Here is a 17,383-nt window from a genome sequence, read left to right as displayed (position 1 = left end):
TAACAGCACCAAGCTTATTTTTAACATTTAAAGAGATGTGTGTTTGTGTAAAAAAAAAAACTTTAATAAGTGGAAAATTGGCAGAAACATGAGGCACATCTTCCCTTTATTTGAGTGTAGTAAAGGGAGGCAGTGGTCTGCAACCTTTAGTATTAAAAGAGCCATTTTTGTATTTTAAAAAAAAAAATGTACAAATTACTTAATTTTAGGTGCTGGGAATGTCTCAAAACACAGGTTTGTCGGGTTCTGGGACGTCTTTTATATCACAATTTGAAATAGAGACAAAAGGATGTGACGCATTTTTTGGTGGACGAAATATTACAACCATGTTTGCTTTGAAAGAAATAATGAAAGACATAAATAAAAGATAAACATCATTGAGGACAAACAAGTTAACTTAAACAAGCTTATTTTTTTAATGGATCTGCAAAACTGTTTGAATTTCCAAAGAGAACTCGTGAAACCTCCCTCCCCCACAGTTACCCAGTGGCAAACGTTACACAACGTTACAGAACCGACGCGTTCCAACCCAAAGAAATCTGCATGCAGGAAAAAAAACAAACAAATAAAATAATAATTCAACCCAAATAAAAAGGGGGAAAAAAAAAAAAACATAAATCATATACAGACAAAAACATGAATAAACAGGACATACTGTTTAATGCCGTTCTCTTGGCCGGAGGAGAAATTCAAACGCTTCTGCTTCAGCTCGGCGTCTCCGCGCCCGCAAAACTGTCAGAGTATTAAACTGTAATTTCATTTTATGGTGGATGTGGCTCCGCCCACCACACAGCCCCCGCCCCCCTGTCTTCCATATAAGGCACAGGACAAAATTAAACCCCCACATACAAAAGGAGCTGGTCACGCCTCCCCGGTCGTCACTTGGTAACAAATCGTAAATAAATGACCGAATATGGTTAGACAACAGAAAAGTCACTGAATGTACAAAATGTTAATCCTAAATCTGACCTCTTTTTTTTGTTTTATTTTTTTTTTATTATTTCCTCTGGCTGAAGGTGAGGGTGGTGGTGGAGGTTGAAGGGTGGAGAGAGGGGGGAGGGAGGGGGAGTGAGCTCAGGCAAAGGAAAGTTTAAAAACATGAGCTTGTCTTTTCACATTTTTTTTTTTTTTTTTTACTTTTTTTGGGAGGTTTTTTAACAACCTTTAAAACAAATGACAAGAAACGTGACTGGATTTCTGTTTTCATCAGAAATAAAAATTATCAAAAATGTGGAGGGAGGAAGAGGAGGGAGTGGGGGGAGGATGAAGAAGTGAAAGTGGTTTATTGTTTTATTCTGATAAAAGAGACGAGAGAGAGAGAGAGAGAGAGAGAGAGAGAGAAAGAGAGAGTGAGAGTGTCAGTGTGCAAGAAAAACTCATGATAAACAGGTTAGAGGGCGAGAGAGTTAGAGTTAGCAGTTAGAGAGAGACAGTGTGTGTGTGTTTGTGTCTGCGTCTGTGTGTGTGTGTGTACGTTAGTGTGAGTGAAACAGAAGTCATTCAACTGCAGCACTTGCTCTTCCACCCTGTGACTCCGCCTCCACTGCTGATGTCCACGTTTTCACTGTTGGGCTCTTTTACGGGCGTCTGACGGCGAGAACACACACAAACACGAACATACACATTAACACAAACATGTACACAAATAAACACGTTAACATTTGAAAATCAGAGCAAAAATCATAATTCTGCACAAATAATGTTAATGTTTGTTTTTATACAGCGCTTTTCTGGTCTTTACCCTTCACTCACACTTTCATTCCTACATTCTAACCCTTGCTAATCAAAAACAATTCATGTTTTCATTATTAGAAATCAACATCATAGCCGTCGTGCAGCGACAGTGGAGGACAAAAACAAGTTTAACAACCATAACATTAGAGCATATTAAAAAAAAAGGAGGGGTGGTTAAGTGTGTCACGTAATGTGAATGTTTTTCAAAAGTGACTGCCTTTGAAGCACATTTGATAAAAATTTGAAAAAAACATTTTCCCTCTTTTAAACATTAATGTTTAGACCATTAATTATCCTCATCAGTCATATTCAACCTGTAATAGGTAAACAGGTGCGTAAAAATGGGGTGGGATTACCAAATATTCAGATTTTTCAGCTTCTTAAATGTGAATATTTAGTCATTTTATGTGTTTTTTTGGTTTGTGGACCGAACAAATCGACACCTTCTGACATTTTACCAATGAATCCAGGAAATAGTCGACAGATTAATGGATAATGACACTTTCTGAGGTAGTGAAACACCAGTCAGAACTTATAGAAAGAATAAATACACACACACACACAAACACAACCTTGTTAATAAAACTGACAGTAAGAGTTGACACGCACCTTTCTGAGGATGTCTTCTGCTAACGTGAGGAAAGCCTTCTCGATGTTGATGTTGGCCTTAGCGCTCGTCTCAAAAAACCTAATGCCGTGCTCCCTCGCAATCTGAGGGAGGGAGGGAGAGAGAGAGAGAGAGGCAGAGAGATGAGTGTGGAGAACAGTTTAGAGAGAAAGTCCAGGTCCAAAAATAAAAGTGTCTGCTGCAGCACAGATCAGGTATCACTGCTGATACTCACTGACTGACTGACTGAGACAAACACCAGTCAGTCAGCTGTGTGTGTGTGTGTGTGTGTGTGTGTGTGTGTGTGTGTGTGTGTGTGTGTGTGTGTGTATAGAGTGACGAGTCACCGCTGGTTTCTTCATACGTTGGCGCATGAGCCAGATGTCTGAAGGCTACACGTGTTTTCACTTGTTCTGGCTGAGCTGATCTCAAAACACTGTGTGATTGCAGCAAGAGAGAACTCTTAAAATCGAAACAGAACAAGAAAGAAAGAGAGAGAGAGAGACCACGAGTGTTGTGGGAAACATTGTGTCATCACACAGCTGGGGTGGGGTCAAAATATATTGATTTGGCGATACATCGGCGTCCTTCCTTGTGGAATAACCGATGCGCCAGGGCAAATATCGATATTCTCCGTGGTTTCACTCGCCGGGTGTCACTACTTCATGTCTCCTTGCAGTGGGCACTGCTCAAATAAATGAAGGGGGGGAACTTGGATGGAAGTTCCCTGGTCTGAAGAGGAGGGAGTTTACAGCTGGATTATGGTGAAGAAAGCTACGTTAAGAGATGCTCCATCCACGTTCAATACATAAGTCTTTATGCACTTTGTTCTCTATGTTGTGAATCATTGATATTATTGGTGTCGTATCACATCGTGAGGCACAACACTGCGTTTTCCTATCATGTAGCCATGTCGTGTCGTCATGTTTCTACACCAAATCAAACTAGAGTGTCTATTTTGAGTTTTTGGAGCGGAAGTGTACAACGTAAACAAAGAATAATGGCTCCGCCCACATTAACCTGACATGGAACTGTGAAAGAAACAAAAGCCGCCGTAGTTTCCTGATGTGTTTGTGACAGGGACTGACGGGGTGAGCGGAGGAGAAAGAAATGGAAACAACTTTTTAAAGGCTAGCTTCTTTTTGTCACGTTTTAACATTGTAAGCAGTTTAGCTCCAAAGAAACGGCAACAGAACTAGGGCTGCAACGAACGATTACTTCCATTATCGATTAATCAGACGTGGGGCTGCAACGATTACTCGATTCATTTAGTAACCAACTATTTTGATAAATCAGTTTCAGTGCATTTTTCTGATATTTTCAGCTTCCTAAATGTTATTTGGAGCAAAAATTCACAAAGAAATCATTAAAACTCAGTAATTATGGTTTGTGGACAAAAACAAGAATTGTTTTGGTATTTTATGCAGCAACAAGTACTCGTACGAGGACTTAACAGTTGTTTGTGGACAAAACAATACATTTGAGAGTAGTTTGGGAAATATTTTTTAACATTTTCTGAACCAAACAACTGTTTTGTTCATTGTTAGTTGTAGCCTGATAAAAAGACTCTGCACATTCCTCACTGTTCTACCCTTCTAAATCTATATTCTCTCTCTCTCTCTCTGATGAACGAGGCTGTAGCAAACAACCCGCTGCTCACCATACGTCACGCTGCTAAGTGTGAAGAGATGAGACTGAAATGTAATTAAGCGATCACAAGGTTTTTCTATATTCAGGACTATAGATTCATCATGTCGCTGTGAAGAGGCGGCGACGACAAATTAGCCAATCAGCGCGCGTGTGTATGCGAGCGTGCTGATGTAGGGCTGCACCATCTGACCTGCTCCCCCTTGGCTTTTGGTACGATCCTCTTGTCCTCCATGTCACACTTGTTGCCTAGCAGCATCCTTTCGACGTCCTCATTCGCATGCTGGAAAAGACAAGGGATGGAAGAAGAAAGGAGATTATTATAGGACGACTTGTGTAACGTTGACCTTCATAGCCGCTTACACACGCACAGGTTCACCCAGCTTTTATTACAAGGACTCTCATTGACTTACATTTATTTAGACAGCCTAAAAAAAAAGCCTTATCCCTAACCATAACCAGTCAATTTCTAAGCCAACCTTAACATAACTGGTTCGGTTTACAGAAGATTTGAATTGTGGTTAAGTTCTGCCTTGTTTGGACCAGGTTTTGGTCTCCATGAGGGCGACTGGTCCTGACGGGTTCAGTGTTAATGAAAAGAAAAGGTCCTCGTCACACACAGACGAACTGGAATGACTGTTTTGACTCGTTCCTATTTGGACAAGATCCCACAAGTCAATCAAACAACCCCAGTGAAACAAAAACCGGAAATGAAAACATTCAAGTTACGTAAACACTATTCCCTGCTGTGGCCACTAGGGGGCAAAAAGAACTGGATTTTCTAGATCTGCCCATCACAGAGATAGATAATGGTAGATGTGGTTTTACAGAACAACTCTCCTTTCCCACATGTTTATCTAGACCAGTGGATTCTAATGTGGACGCCCACAAGAAAACAGAGAACCTAAGGATAATTTAGTCTCTAATAAACCTTAATGTGGAGGGAAACTCTTGTATCCAAAGGAAAACCCACACATACTCAACCATCTTCAAATGTTTTCTTCGTCAAGAGAAAAGGTCCGTTTGTTTGCTTTTATTCTCGAGAAATAAACTCATAGCTTCACCTAAAGATGGAGATGCTTGGATTCTAATTTGATAATCTAATGTGTCTTCAATTTATCAGTCAACAGACCATTGGATCGATTGATCATTGCTGGTCTGAGCCAGGCTGCTTTTCTTGGGTTGATGGTGTCACAGCTGAGATATGCAAATATGGATGTGTAGCTTTTCCCAAGAAGCAGAAATCCTTTTCTCTTGAGTCAAGAAAAAAAAGAAAATTATTACACACAGAGGCTCAACGTGAACAAGGTCATGTTCTTAGTTAGCAGGAAAGTCAATGCGTTTCCTTTTCCTTCACCAGAGTCGAAAGAAAACGCTACAACAGCGAGGGCGAGGAAAATGACAAGAAAGCGAAAACGTAGTCTCAGCCCACCCACTGCACACAACACCTTCAGACTGATTATGTGATTAGCTACACCCTGGAATAATAAAAACGTAGATGATAGGAACAATTGATTAAATCGTAAATCTGTTGTTGTTTGATGTGGAGAGGATGCCAGGAGATTACTCGCCGAGATGAGGATTAAGACAGCGGTAATAAAACACAAAGGGGAGGTGTAAACAGGAGGGGGAAATAACATGGATAAGTAACAGTGATTTGGCTCCACCAAGAGACACAAATCGCCCACAGAGATGCGTCTACCTCTGACAGTGCAGAGCAAAAGTGACCATATGCTACAGACAAGGCCAGTCTTTCTGAAATATCAGGCCTGTTTCAGACTGACGTCGCCAAACGACACATACTGTACATTAGCCGACACAACCTCATGACCTGAAATCCATTAGAGCAAAACAGATTCAAACACCGGTCCTCACAGATCCAGTTAAATCCTCTAAAAAGCAAACCCTAATGCACACAGTCTTTAACGATCTCCTACAGCACTCAGGTAATTGTGTAAGGTTATTTTGGTCTTTATTTTGGGGGGGGGGGGGGGGGGGGGGGGGGGGGGGGGTAGGGTTAAAAATTTAAGCAGTTAACAGAGGATAGTCAGTGATGACAGTTTAACATCCATCTGAGCAATAAAACAACCACCTTTTGTCTTTTCAATGTTTCTTCATCTTCAAGCATCTACATTTGTCCATTTGATTCCAGTATGTAAAAAAGGGACAAACAAACTAAAACTATTTATCATCTCAAATGTATTTCAACATGCTCTAAATGTCCCCCAACGTTCATTTGGAGAATCATTTTTTCTTGACTTTTGTGATTAAATCAATGTTCCAATGCTCCCACTTTACACAAATCAGCTAACAAGTTCGCCGTGTTCCCCCTTTTCATTAAAGCCAGAAGATAAAAAAAAAAAAACAACAACAACAACAACAAACAGGACGACATCAATACCAACACATGACTCACTGAAAGACAGAGGGGGAAAAAAGTGAGGAGATTTGTTTGTACCTCGTCAATGTTGCGCAGCCATTTGCTGATGTTTTCAAAGCTCTTGGCGTTGGTGATGTCGTAGACCAGCATGATGCCCATGGCTCCTCTGTAGTAGGAGGTGGTGATGGTGTGGAACCGCTCCTGGCCTGCCGTGTCCCTAAAAACGCACACAAAATAAGATTATTATTATTTAGTGGCTTATTATCTTTATCTCGTGTTGTAGCTCTGCTTTGATTCTCTGAAGTGAGATGTTAAGCTGTCACAGTTGGTGAAGTCTCCTTAAGGGCTGAACATACAAGCAATTATTAATGTGTTGTTTTTATTTCTTTTCTGTTGCTCATTGTTCAACCAAGAGGCTGATACAAGGTTAAGCTTGGGTCAAAACAAACAACAAGTTCAGGAAAAGAACTTGCAACGACAGTTGCCCCTGGCCCCGTCGGCTCACGTTAAAATAAGAAAAGTAAATTCCGAATGGCGCGTTTTTAACAAGACATGGACTGCTAAATATTTCTTTACAGGGGTCAAAGGTAAAGCCGTGTGCTTAGTTTTGTGGTACACAAGTCGCTGTGTTTAAGGATTACGATCTGAATCGCTACTACGTGACCAAATACAAGAACTTATCTGATGAAGAGCGCGCAAAGGAGTCGGGGGCAGCCTATATCAAAGACAGTGTTAAGAACGATGTCCGTGGTACGTTTCTTCTACAAGTGTCTCGGTTTAAGTTCAGGAGTTATCATTATCTCCCTCCATCTTTATCATCTTATTATCTAACCAGCGAAACACTGTCACTCGTATGTAAAGTCATCCGGTGTGATTGTGTGTGTGTGTGTGTGTGTGTGTGTGTGTGCGTGCGTAAGCGTGCAGGTGAGCTCTGTGCAGGGGGGGTTGTGGTCACTGCACTACACAACAGTAGTATAGTATTCATTATATAGTATATAGTATATGTAGTAATTTCATATTTTCAATAGAGGTGGTTAGTAATTGTGTTGTGTATTTGTATGGTGCCCAATTTACACCAAAACAATTTACTGAAATTAAATTATAATATATATGTATATAAAAAATTTTTGTTTCTCATGTAGCCCCTTGGTGAAAATATTGCCCACCCCTGCTCTAGACAGTGTTATTTCAACCTGGCTGACACACATTCAAATTCATCACAGGCAGACTTTCACCACCCTGTCACAATTCTGTACCGAAATGACAACTTCCTATCTGGGGAAACCACCAGTCAACTTCCATCTGTCACCGATGATGAAAAGAGGAAAACCCAAAAACACTGGCACCACATGATGATGATGATCACATTCATTAAATTGAAGACAAATATGTTTTATTACCAACGTTTTCCCCATGAAGTTCCCTACTAAACTCTAGTCTAATTTGTCTGAAAAACTGTTTATTTATGACGTAATTTCATTATTGGGGATCCAACTATCAATATTCAGAGCTCAAATTTATTTTATTCCTTCTTTGAGAGAGCCTGTGTAAACATGAGGAGGGATTGAATATTTTCTACCTCTCCATTATTCTCTCAACTACTTCTTTGTCCAAAACCAATGGAAAGCACCAGATTAAATTTCACCAGATGGAAAAAGCTTCTTCTGTATCACAGGAGGAGTCATGAGAATTAGAACAAACTGAAGAGTTAAGACGCTAAACATCGTTAATTCCGGCATTTTTGCTTGAATAACACTTTAAAATGTTGCTTTAACTCCCAATAAAGTGTATCAACAAGCCTATTAATCAAAGAGCTAAACATACACACTCTCCCAAGTGCTGCATTAAATGTCAGCAGGCCCTTCACTATAGTGGTTTTTTCCACTATTGTGTGCATGTTCTCACATAGCAGTGGGTGTGGATATGCAGCCGTGCGTCTCTGGCTTCTAGATAACATTATATGATTAGCCTTGAAATAATAGACTTCAGTGTGTGATGTGCAGGAGATGGCCACCTTTCATAAACAGAAAAGAAATAACTCTATAATTTACTGTTCTGTGGACCAAACTTGTAACAATGGACTAACAGCTGTGAGCTGTTAGAGAAGACAACAAAGATTCCTTTACACACACACCAAATTAAAAAGTCTAAATCTACTGTAATAAAACATGTATTTGGAGTGATTGTTTGTAGACCTTACGTTACAGTATTTTTAGTATTAGTATTTAGGCTGGGCCTATATTTTGGCATTGGTTATTATTTATTTGTCAGCTAATTATTACAAATGACGCAACTTTGATCTTAGGAACATGACAAATGTTTTTCCATGGCCTGTTTCATGTATTAAATATTTTAGTTGATACATTATTTTTAAAGACATAAAATGTAGATTGGAGACACGGACGGTTCGAGTTAGTTAAGCCAGTTAGAAGATAATCTAATAAAATAAAAAGCATCAACTGTCAGGCATTGGCAGCTCTGACTCCTAAATAAATCTGCAATTGCCACAGAAAAACCCAGATTAGTCGACCTCTAATCATACTGTCACGGACAATTTAGTAACTGTACTTCATTTTGAATAGGCTTGATTTTGATATAAACTCACCAAATCTGTAGTTTGATCTTCTTTCCTTGCAATTCAACAGTTTTGATCTTGAAGTCTATTCCTGTGGAACAAAAACAAACACATCAGTAAACACACAGAGCATAGGGTAAAAAAAAAAAAAGGTAAATAAATGGAGTACAGATGGCGATCGAAGCGCTGATGTAAGGACGAACAGAAAAAAAACCAGTGAGAGGGGAATGAAAAAAAATGGAGACATCAACGATAAAGAACGAGAAACAGCCGCGGTCATTTAAGAGGGAAGGAAAAATGGAAAGCGAGTGACAGCTGTTTCCATCACACAGACAATAACAATATCTCTTTCACTTCCTGATTCTGCAGTGTCATGCCCAGACCTTGAGCCTATGAGCTGAGTTATAGGATCAGCAGCTGGATAACAATGAGCCTCTGCTCTCTCTCTCTCTCTCTCTCTCTCACACACACACACACACACGTACCAACAAGGTAACGCAGCAAAATCAGGTTATGGCATGAAAACTGAGAACATGTTTATATTCACCACAATAACCTGATTACTGAGGCTTTAACGCAGCTGGACCGAAACTTGATATTATAGATATTTTATGTGTTTTACTTCAAATAGGACGTCAAAAACGTTTTTGTTACAGAAGGGACAGACTGTGATAGGAGAGCACTGTGCATGTTTCTGAATGTTATTTAATAAATAACCAACTGTTCAGCAGTGGAAAGTTGCTCACGAAAGACTTATTTTTCACTTTCTGTATGCACAGACTTGGATTACATTCTTGTTGGACACAGAGATGACGTGTTTGGAGACGAGTAAAGTTTATTCCCTCCAGGTTTTTTCTCTTTTGGCCTCCCCTCAAGTTTAATGCTGCGTTTCATGCCCTTTATAATCTGTAGTTCTTAGACGCTTTTAACAGGCAGGTAAGGACCCACACACACACACACACACAGTAAATATTTTGTAATCGTACCGGCTAAACCACATTTGGGGAAATAGGTCACAGAGTGTGGGGGGGAAAACAATGACGTCACAGGTAGGTTGAAGGTTTGAAGCCATTTCTTGAAACAATGATGTATAGGGAAAGTTTAGACCTTTACACAATCAAGTAAAAGTTAACAAAACCTCTGATCTTCATATTTTGTTGATCAATACAAAAAAAGTGAAATATTCCTGAATTGCTGAGGTTTGAAAGTGATGTTGGTATACAAATGGAGTGAAAAGCAGCAACTGGAACACGTAATTATTTGGAATCCAATATTAGAAGATCAAGATTGTCATCTTGTTATTAAGTTTGTTATGCACCAAAAACAGCAAAACAAATCAAAATAAGAGTCCAGTCTTTGTGTTGTCACTACAGAACCCTTTTAAAGCTACTTTTTTCCACATTTGGCCATTAAATAACCTCTTCCTGTTGAACAGGGAGCTATCAACTTCAGCTCTAGTGAGAAATGGTGGTTAGTTAAAAAAGACAGAAACAGCTGTGCTCTAGGTGGGGCAGGGTCACACAATAATGAACGACCTGGCTGCCAAAGTATGACTCACGTAATATTATTCACACCCCAGAGACGGGGGGGGCGGTGAAAGAGAAAGATACAGATGGATGGAATGAAAAGGGACAGCAGGAATTCGGATATTGATGTTCTGCAAATGAAACACAGTTGTGCTTGTTTACAGCGATATTCAGTACAAAACATTTGAGTTTTGTTGCCAAAAATGACCAGCACGCACCACAAATTTGTGTGCAATTTCCGAGTGAGGAGTGGACACATGGGCAGCCTTTTCCTTAGAGCGGTGCACTGGCAAACTGTCAAGAAAATATTGGTGTTGTGCAATCGCGCAAAACCGACTCAATAACTGGAGACGTGGACAGACGTCATGATTTATGACTGGCTTTCTTTTAATCCAACAGGAACCATTCCTTCCACGAGTGCAGATCCCACCGAGTCCATCTGCCAGGTTCCATGCAAAATTCATGATGCGTTGTTGAGAGCAATTGCACAATGCAACATTATGCATGTTCAGCATTCTTGATATGCTTAAACCCAGAGATATAAGGGGAAGAAAAGGTGGGGGCGCAGAGAAAGGGGCACTCAGAGGGCTGGAAATGAGGATGAGTGACTGATGAGAGAGGGGGGCTTTCCAGACGAGGGTATTTTGAGAAGCATCCGCGTCTCCAAAGGTATGAGTACTGTGTCAGAGGAAGAACACACTTCTGTTTCACGTGTCCTGGTTCTGCAGTTTCCTCGTAAACTTTGTTTCCCCTCACAATTTGTGGTCTTAGGTTTGCATGGCGGTCTGAATGTAGGTCAGGTCAGGTGCTTAGGACAAGACCTATATGTTGTGTTTTCTATACTGTGCAAAATGTATTCATTGAGATATTCCTTGGTCAAATTTGACAAATCCCTTTGGTACCTTTTTCAGCGATTTTTATTCTCCCATTTTGGCTGGGCAAATAAGTTTTCCAACCTTAGTCAGATGCCTGATCTAAAATACATAACAATCTGTGTAATACATCTATTAAATGAACCACTATCCAACTATTTGCAGCATTTAGTGTTTTTCCAAACTATTTAATAACAGCTAGTGATCATACTGTGCTTCAAAACTGCCAATCATAACGTAAGTTATCACAAGATGGACCATAGGTTTATAAATCTGACTTTTTCAGGAGTAAGTCCAAAGGATTTTTTTTTTTATTGCAGAGAATAAGTCCACATAGGAAAATGCAGCACAAGCAACAAGGCCTGGTTTAAAAAAAAAAATATCTTTAAGAACAGAGTGAACGTTGCCTTATGACATGTCTCATAAAAACCAAAGTTCAGAACTAGTCTATACCTGCACATTATGTTGTTTAGACCAGAAACATGGCGATGTTGAAGGATTCGTCTGAGAGTTCTCAAGAAGAGACCAAATACAGTGTTTCATTCAAACAACAAACAGAGATCAGTCTGAACAAGAAACAAATGACGCCCGTGGACCATTATATCAAACACCGTATAAACAAGGGTGCAATTCATTAAAAAGGTACACATACTTAACTAATTTGTGGACTGCCTCACTCATATTCTATGTGGCTTGCTTCAGGCAAGGGCTGTTAATAATAATGATGATGGGAACAAATGAAATGTCATTACTGTTAGTAATTCAATATGGATTACTGTGATTATTAAGCTATAAAGTGAGTAACTTCGTTTTTTTTTTGGCAGCCGGGCTAGTGAAAATAGCCAGTGATCGACAGGCCAAGTGGGCCAGTGGAGAAAAGCTGACGCTTGACTGGAACTTGGCAATATTTTAAAAAATCCACTTAATTACCTTGATGATGACAGAGAAGTCATGTGACTAAATGACAAGTGAGATGCAATTGTTTTGGGTTGCTTTGCATCGCTTTTCTTCCCACAGAAACTTCTCAGACAGGCTGTGGTTCTGGACAAACATAAGCGAGCACTTTCTGAACTAAATGACGCCTTGTATTTATCCGAGTTCACAATATAATGAAATCCAGATGGACAATGTGAGCCTTTCTCTTAGGAGTTAACCTTTTAACTGCCTACAAACAATGACATTAACATGTTTTTTACACATTATGAACAACAAAATGTTATTCAGGGTTACATAGAAAACATGCTGTTGTTGGGTAAGGGTTTTCCCGGAAAGACATAAACTACCACCTTCAATTCAAAATCAATACTTGACTAAGAGCACAACAAAACAGGGGAAGTACCACTGCAATAAGGCAAAGGTCAGTCAGTCTGTTCCCGCGCATCTCCACATCACACGTCTTTGCCATGAATTGGCAGAGGTCAGATATGACGGCTTTAACTCTAAAACACCATGACTCAGCTCCTACTTTGAACCCACAAACTGTTGCAAAATTTAGGGGAAGAGGACTGAGTGTAATATTACTATAATACAAAGTGGATTACAAGACAAAGCAAAGCCTAAACAGTGACAAATACATAAACACCTACGTGTGACGGCATGCTTCACAACAGAATTTGTGGTTCATAACTTTAAATCTAATCTATCCTGGATGTGTCTGGGAAACAAACAATTGTGTGTTCTTCTGACCTAGAGTCATGAAGAGTCTGCCAGTCAACACCTATGTTGCGAAAAAACCTGGCATGAGAGCAAAGCTCAATCAAGAGATCAGGGATTTAATGCCAGTCCACAGTAAACACTTCCCTTGGATTTAGCAAAACACATCTTACGTTATTACTCAGTGTTGATCTTAAGCAACGAGTAAAAGGAGCCTTCACTTGGGCCGTGCAGGGACTTCACATAGCTTGACACTTGACTCATGAGAGCATGACGATGGGGTGGGACGCATGCGTAGAGGACAGGGAGAGAAAAAAAGCTGATGATGCCACTATGATGAATTGTTTATAGTTCTCCTCTGAGCATACATGGAATGTCTCTATGTATAGGTACTGAAGAACTTGGACAAAAACCATACAAATATGCACGTTAATATTTTTCTAGGCTACATTTTAGAGGGACGTTTTCTCAGTACAATTAGAAGACAGATATCGACATGACTGATTCAAAGTAAAGATATAAACTTTAAGGGTTAAAAGTATATGCCTTTAACCCTAAATATGCTGCTGTTGCTTATTTTTGTTCAAAATGTATATTTCATTCTAAATGTATGCATGTGCCACATCGGGGGCAAAAAGGGGGGAAAGATTTTTGCTCAAAAAGTGGCTGCAAAGGAAACACTATCATAATAAGCTTATAAATGTTCTTCCAAACAACTAATCAGTTTATCACCCCATCATAGCAATTGTACAACACATTATCTCCATAACGGATGTAATTGTTCTTAGATAAGGCCCAGAATTAGAATGCTACTTGTACATCATTGTAATAGTAATAACAAACAAGTATCACAGAAAAAACACTGTACATCTACTTATATACAAATACACACTTTAAGAGCATTTTTCAACGAGTTCTTTGACTAGGAATTAGTTAAGCAATGTATATTTTCTGAAAACACAACTTTTATATTATATTAAGTACAAATATTAAAACGTATTTATTGTATCATTTTCTTATGATGCCTGTTTATAATGCGTTACCTTTACTTTTTGTATTGTGCCGCTTCAGCACTGCACATTTTCTCAAAGTGTGACAAATAAAGGGCTATGTTACATCGTATGAAGGGAGTTTAATTTGAATTTAAGATGTTACTCATAACCTGAGCGAAACTGTAGTGATGCAAAAGTGTTGTGAATGATTTTTAGTGCTGTGAACATCAGCTCCGGCCCTGTCACTGTGTTGCTACGACTGCTAGCCTCATTAGCTTAGCAGCCTCTGGGTCAACTGTCATGACAGCTCTTCCCCACGTCCTGAAACCGGTTCTACTTGCCATTGCTGGCGAGCTCCGCTTCAAATCAACACCCAGTTGTTGTCATTTACAGTCCCGCGCATGTAAAAAGTGGCTGACAAAAGGGGAATTCACCCAGGAGTTCGCTAAGCTACAGAAAGCTACCTTCCCCGGCTAACCCGTGCAGGCCTGGGGAGGCGGTGCATGCCAATAGCACACAGGCTAACTGGGTTTGCTGTGAATAACCACGTCCAGCTTGAAGGGCAGTTGTCAGGGAGTTTTCCGAACCGTTAGACTAGACTAAACACAAGGTCCCACAATGTCTCCGGGTTTTCTTACCTATGGTGGAAATGAAGGTTGTGTTGAAGGCATCGTCGGAGAAGCGGAACAGCACACAGGTCTTCCCCACGCCCGAGTCTCCGATCAGCAGCAGCTTGAACAGCAAGTCGTAGGTTTTCTTCGCCATTGGAAGAACAGCTTGTGTTTTTATTAACCCAGATATGAACCCCAAAAAAAGGTGACAGTCTAATACGCAAATGTCAAGTCTAAAGCCAGCTCCAACGCCAAACTGACTGTTAACTATTATAACAAGCTGGGATTTGTTGATTAGCCTGGCGAGCTAGTTGGCTAAATACCACCCAAATAACGTGTCCGTAGACGTGTCCGAGAAGTTAATAAGTCCCGAGTCCGACTGTTTTCCACTCTCTACAGCATGAGAACGGAGAGAAAAAAATAGGATATCCTCCCGTGTGATTCCTCTTTTCCACTCTTTCTTTTCTCCCACACAGTCGGGACAAAATGGCTCCCCTCTCTCACACACTCACACACACACACTCTCTCTCTATCCCGACTCACTCTGTCTTCAAACTAACGGCGAGCTAATTCAAATTCACGGCACACCCCGTCATTCCAGAGCCCCGCCGCAAGATCGACCTAGAGGAGATAGGACGAAAAAGTCGAGGTGAAAAGTGTGTCAGTTCCGCTGTCAGTGCGTGGATTTATTTCACCCTTTTATCTCTGGCGAGATTAGAACTGAAATATAGACGACCGCCGTCGCCTTCGAATGGGTGGGAGCCGCCGCGGCGACACCCTGGGCCATAAACCCCGCCTCTTTCCCCACCTCTTCTACCCTGTGATTGGCCAGTATTGCTTTCAATCCATTCCCTTCCCTGCAGTGATTGGCCTTGACTGTTTACATTAAGTTATACAAGGGGCGTGTCTTGGAGTGACAGCGCAGGCAGCGGCTACTACGTATGTTGCTCCGACATTGCGGCTCAAAGCTCCATTTCCCGGAAAGAGGACAAATGTATCTAAAGATCCAAGATGGCAGCGAGTTTCACGCGGATTCACTTCGTGGCCGGGGTGTGTTGGGTTTTTCATGGTAAGTAAAGCTGGCCTTTGATGCGGTGACTGTCCCAGCTGTGAGTCAGGCAAAAGTGATGTCATATACATATAAGTACATGTGTGCCAGTGACGGGCGTTTCCCCACATCCTCTGCTTTGTGTAGAGTCCCGGGCATTTACCCTGTAAAGTGACCGGGGGAGGAAAAAGCTTGTACGAAGCATTACTCTCGACTTCGCAGTGTGTGTGTGTGCGTGCGTGCGTGTGTATGAGTGTTTATGTGTGTTAGTAACTCTTTCCTCCTTCCGCCTGTCAGAGTAGTTGGACTCTCAGACACTCCTTAGGAATGCTGAGTATGCCCTGCTCTCCACTGCCAAGTACAGACTTGAAACAAACCAAGAAGGAAGCATTAAGAAAGACAGAAAGAGGAATAAAAGAAGTGCACAAACAAGCTGCTGCCCCCTTTGTGAAAGAAAGAAAAAAAAAAATAATGGACATTTTTGACCCTTGTGGTGCAGGATGTGTACAAACTGTGGAAAACAGGAAAACGCTAGAGATCTTTCAGCCTCATGACCCCCAGATGCAGGGCCCGCCCACAGCTGAATTTAATTTTGGGGGCCTCACTCCCACCACCTCGGAGTAGCCGGTTCTTGACTATCGATTGGAATGTAACACTATAAATTGCAGTAATTAGAGAACTGTAAAATCACAAAATGGCCTACTATTTAGAGAGGGTGGTTGGCTTGTAACCGAAGGGTTGACGGTTTGAGTCCCTGTCACCCCAGCCTTTGAGGACATGTCCCAGAGACATGTACTTAAGCATGTCTCACAAGAGAGTGTCACATTGTATCAGTGGTAAACATACAAAGATGAGATATTATGTCAACAGCTTTGAAACCACGTCCGATCAATTCCGGCTGCCGGCAGTGTGAATGATCAAATATTGACACAAGTCAAGTGTTGTTGGTGTAATGGGTAGGATCCCAGTATAAATACTGCTGCACCTGAAGGACTCTTAAAAGCTTGGACTGACTCTGCAGATGAACAACAAACTTGATTTGATACATACTTTTTTTGTCCATTTGGCTTTAATGCCCAATTTATGAGACATAGATTGAATTTCAAGTAACTAATGCACAAAAAACACCAAGGTGGTGTGATTCTTTCATTGTTTTTAACGATGACTTACATTTTCAGTAGGTTTCTTCAATAATAGGTTGAATTTCTTACATAAAACTGTCGAGCTGGAGGCAGATGAAACAGCTCGCACCATTTCATGAAAGAAGCTAGCTTTTCATGGTGCTAGCTAGCTACCGCAAATGTAATGCTGTTTCTTCTGCCTCCCTTTACACAGTTTTATGAAACCACACAAGATTTCATACATCCGTTGTAAAATGTTTTGAAGACCTTTCTATAATTTCAGCTAACTATGTACATATCTGCTTTTTTGTAATCTTATTTAACAGAAAAATGCCACCCACACCATCCACATGCGTGTGGAGCTATTTCACACCAGCTTAAGTTTAGCTTGCATTTAGCATATCTGGTTTACCAGTAAGCTCACAATACATTTTGATTTAATAGTTATTTAATAGAAATAGTTGACTTTAAAAACCATATATCTAATTTTTTTTTTTTTAAACTATATTTATGTTCCCAACCTTCAACTTTGAACATTTCCAGTTTATTCCCATAAATTCCCATGGAAAGTTTCCAACTTTCAATATTTTGCAACCTTACAAAGTGTATCAACTATT

General features: G+C 40.4%; 1 protein-coding gene across 1 annotated transcript; it reads right to left on the bottom strand.

The window, feature by feature from the left end:
• Positions 1 to 392: 392 nt before the first annotated feature.
• Positions 393 to 15,354, bottom strand: rab10 (RAB10, member RAS oncogene family). Its single transcript, XM_058612899.1, has 6 exons — positions 14,625 to 15,354; positions 8,974 to 9,034; positions 6,447 to 6,585; positions 4,182 to 4,271; positions 2,344 to 2,445; positions 393 to 1,587 (listed from the first exon to the last, which is right to left on the bottom strand). Exons 1-6 carry the CDS (start codon positions 14,749 to 14,751, stop codon positions 1,501 to 1,503), a joined length of 606 nt encoding a protein of 201 aa, XP_058468882.1. The 5' UTR covers positions 14,752 to 15,354; the 3' UTR covers positions 393 to 1,500.
• Between the last annotated feature and the right edge of the window lie 2,029 nt (positions 15,355 to 17,383).

The sequence above is a fragment of the Solea solea genome, chromosome 17 (assembly GCF_958295425.1).
Source record: "Solea solea chromosome 17, fSolSol10.1, whole genome shotgun sequence".
NCBI lineage: Eukaryota > Metazoa > Chordata > Actinopteri > Pleuronectiformes > Soleidae > Solea > Solea solea.
Note: the sequence above shows the minus strand (reverse complement) of the source record. Positions and strands in the feature narration are given on the sequence as shown.

Coding starts and splice junctions, on each gene's coding strand:
- rab10 (XM_058612899.1), bottom strand. CDS start 14,751: ATGGCGAAGAAAACCTACGACTTGCTGTTCAAGCTGCTGCTGATCGGA. Junction 9,035..14,624: donor AACCTTCATTTCCACCATAG/GTAAGAAAACCC, acceptor TTTGTTCCACAG/GAATAGACTTCAAGATCAAA. Junction 4,272..6,446: donor GGCTGCGCAACATTGACGAG/GTACAAACAAAT, acceptor TGTCTTTTCCAG/CATGCGAATGAGGACGTCGA.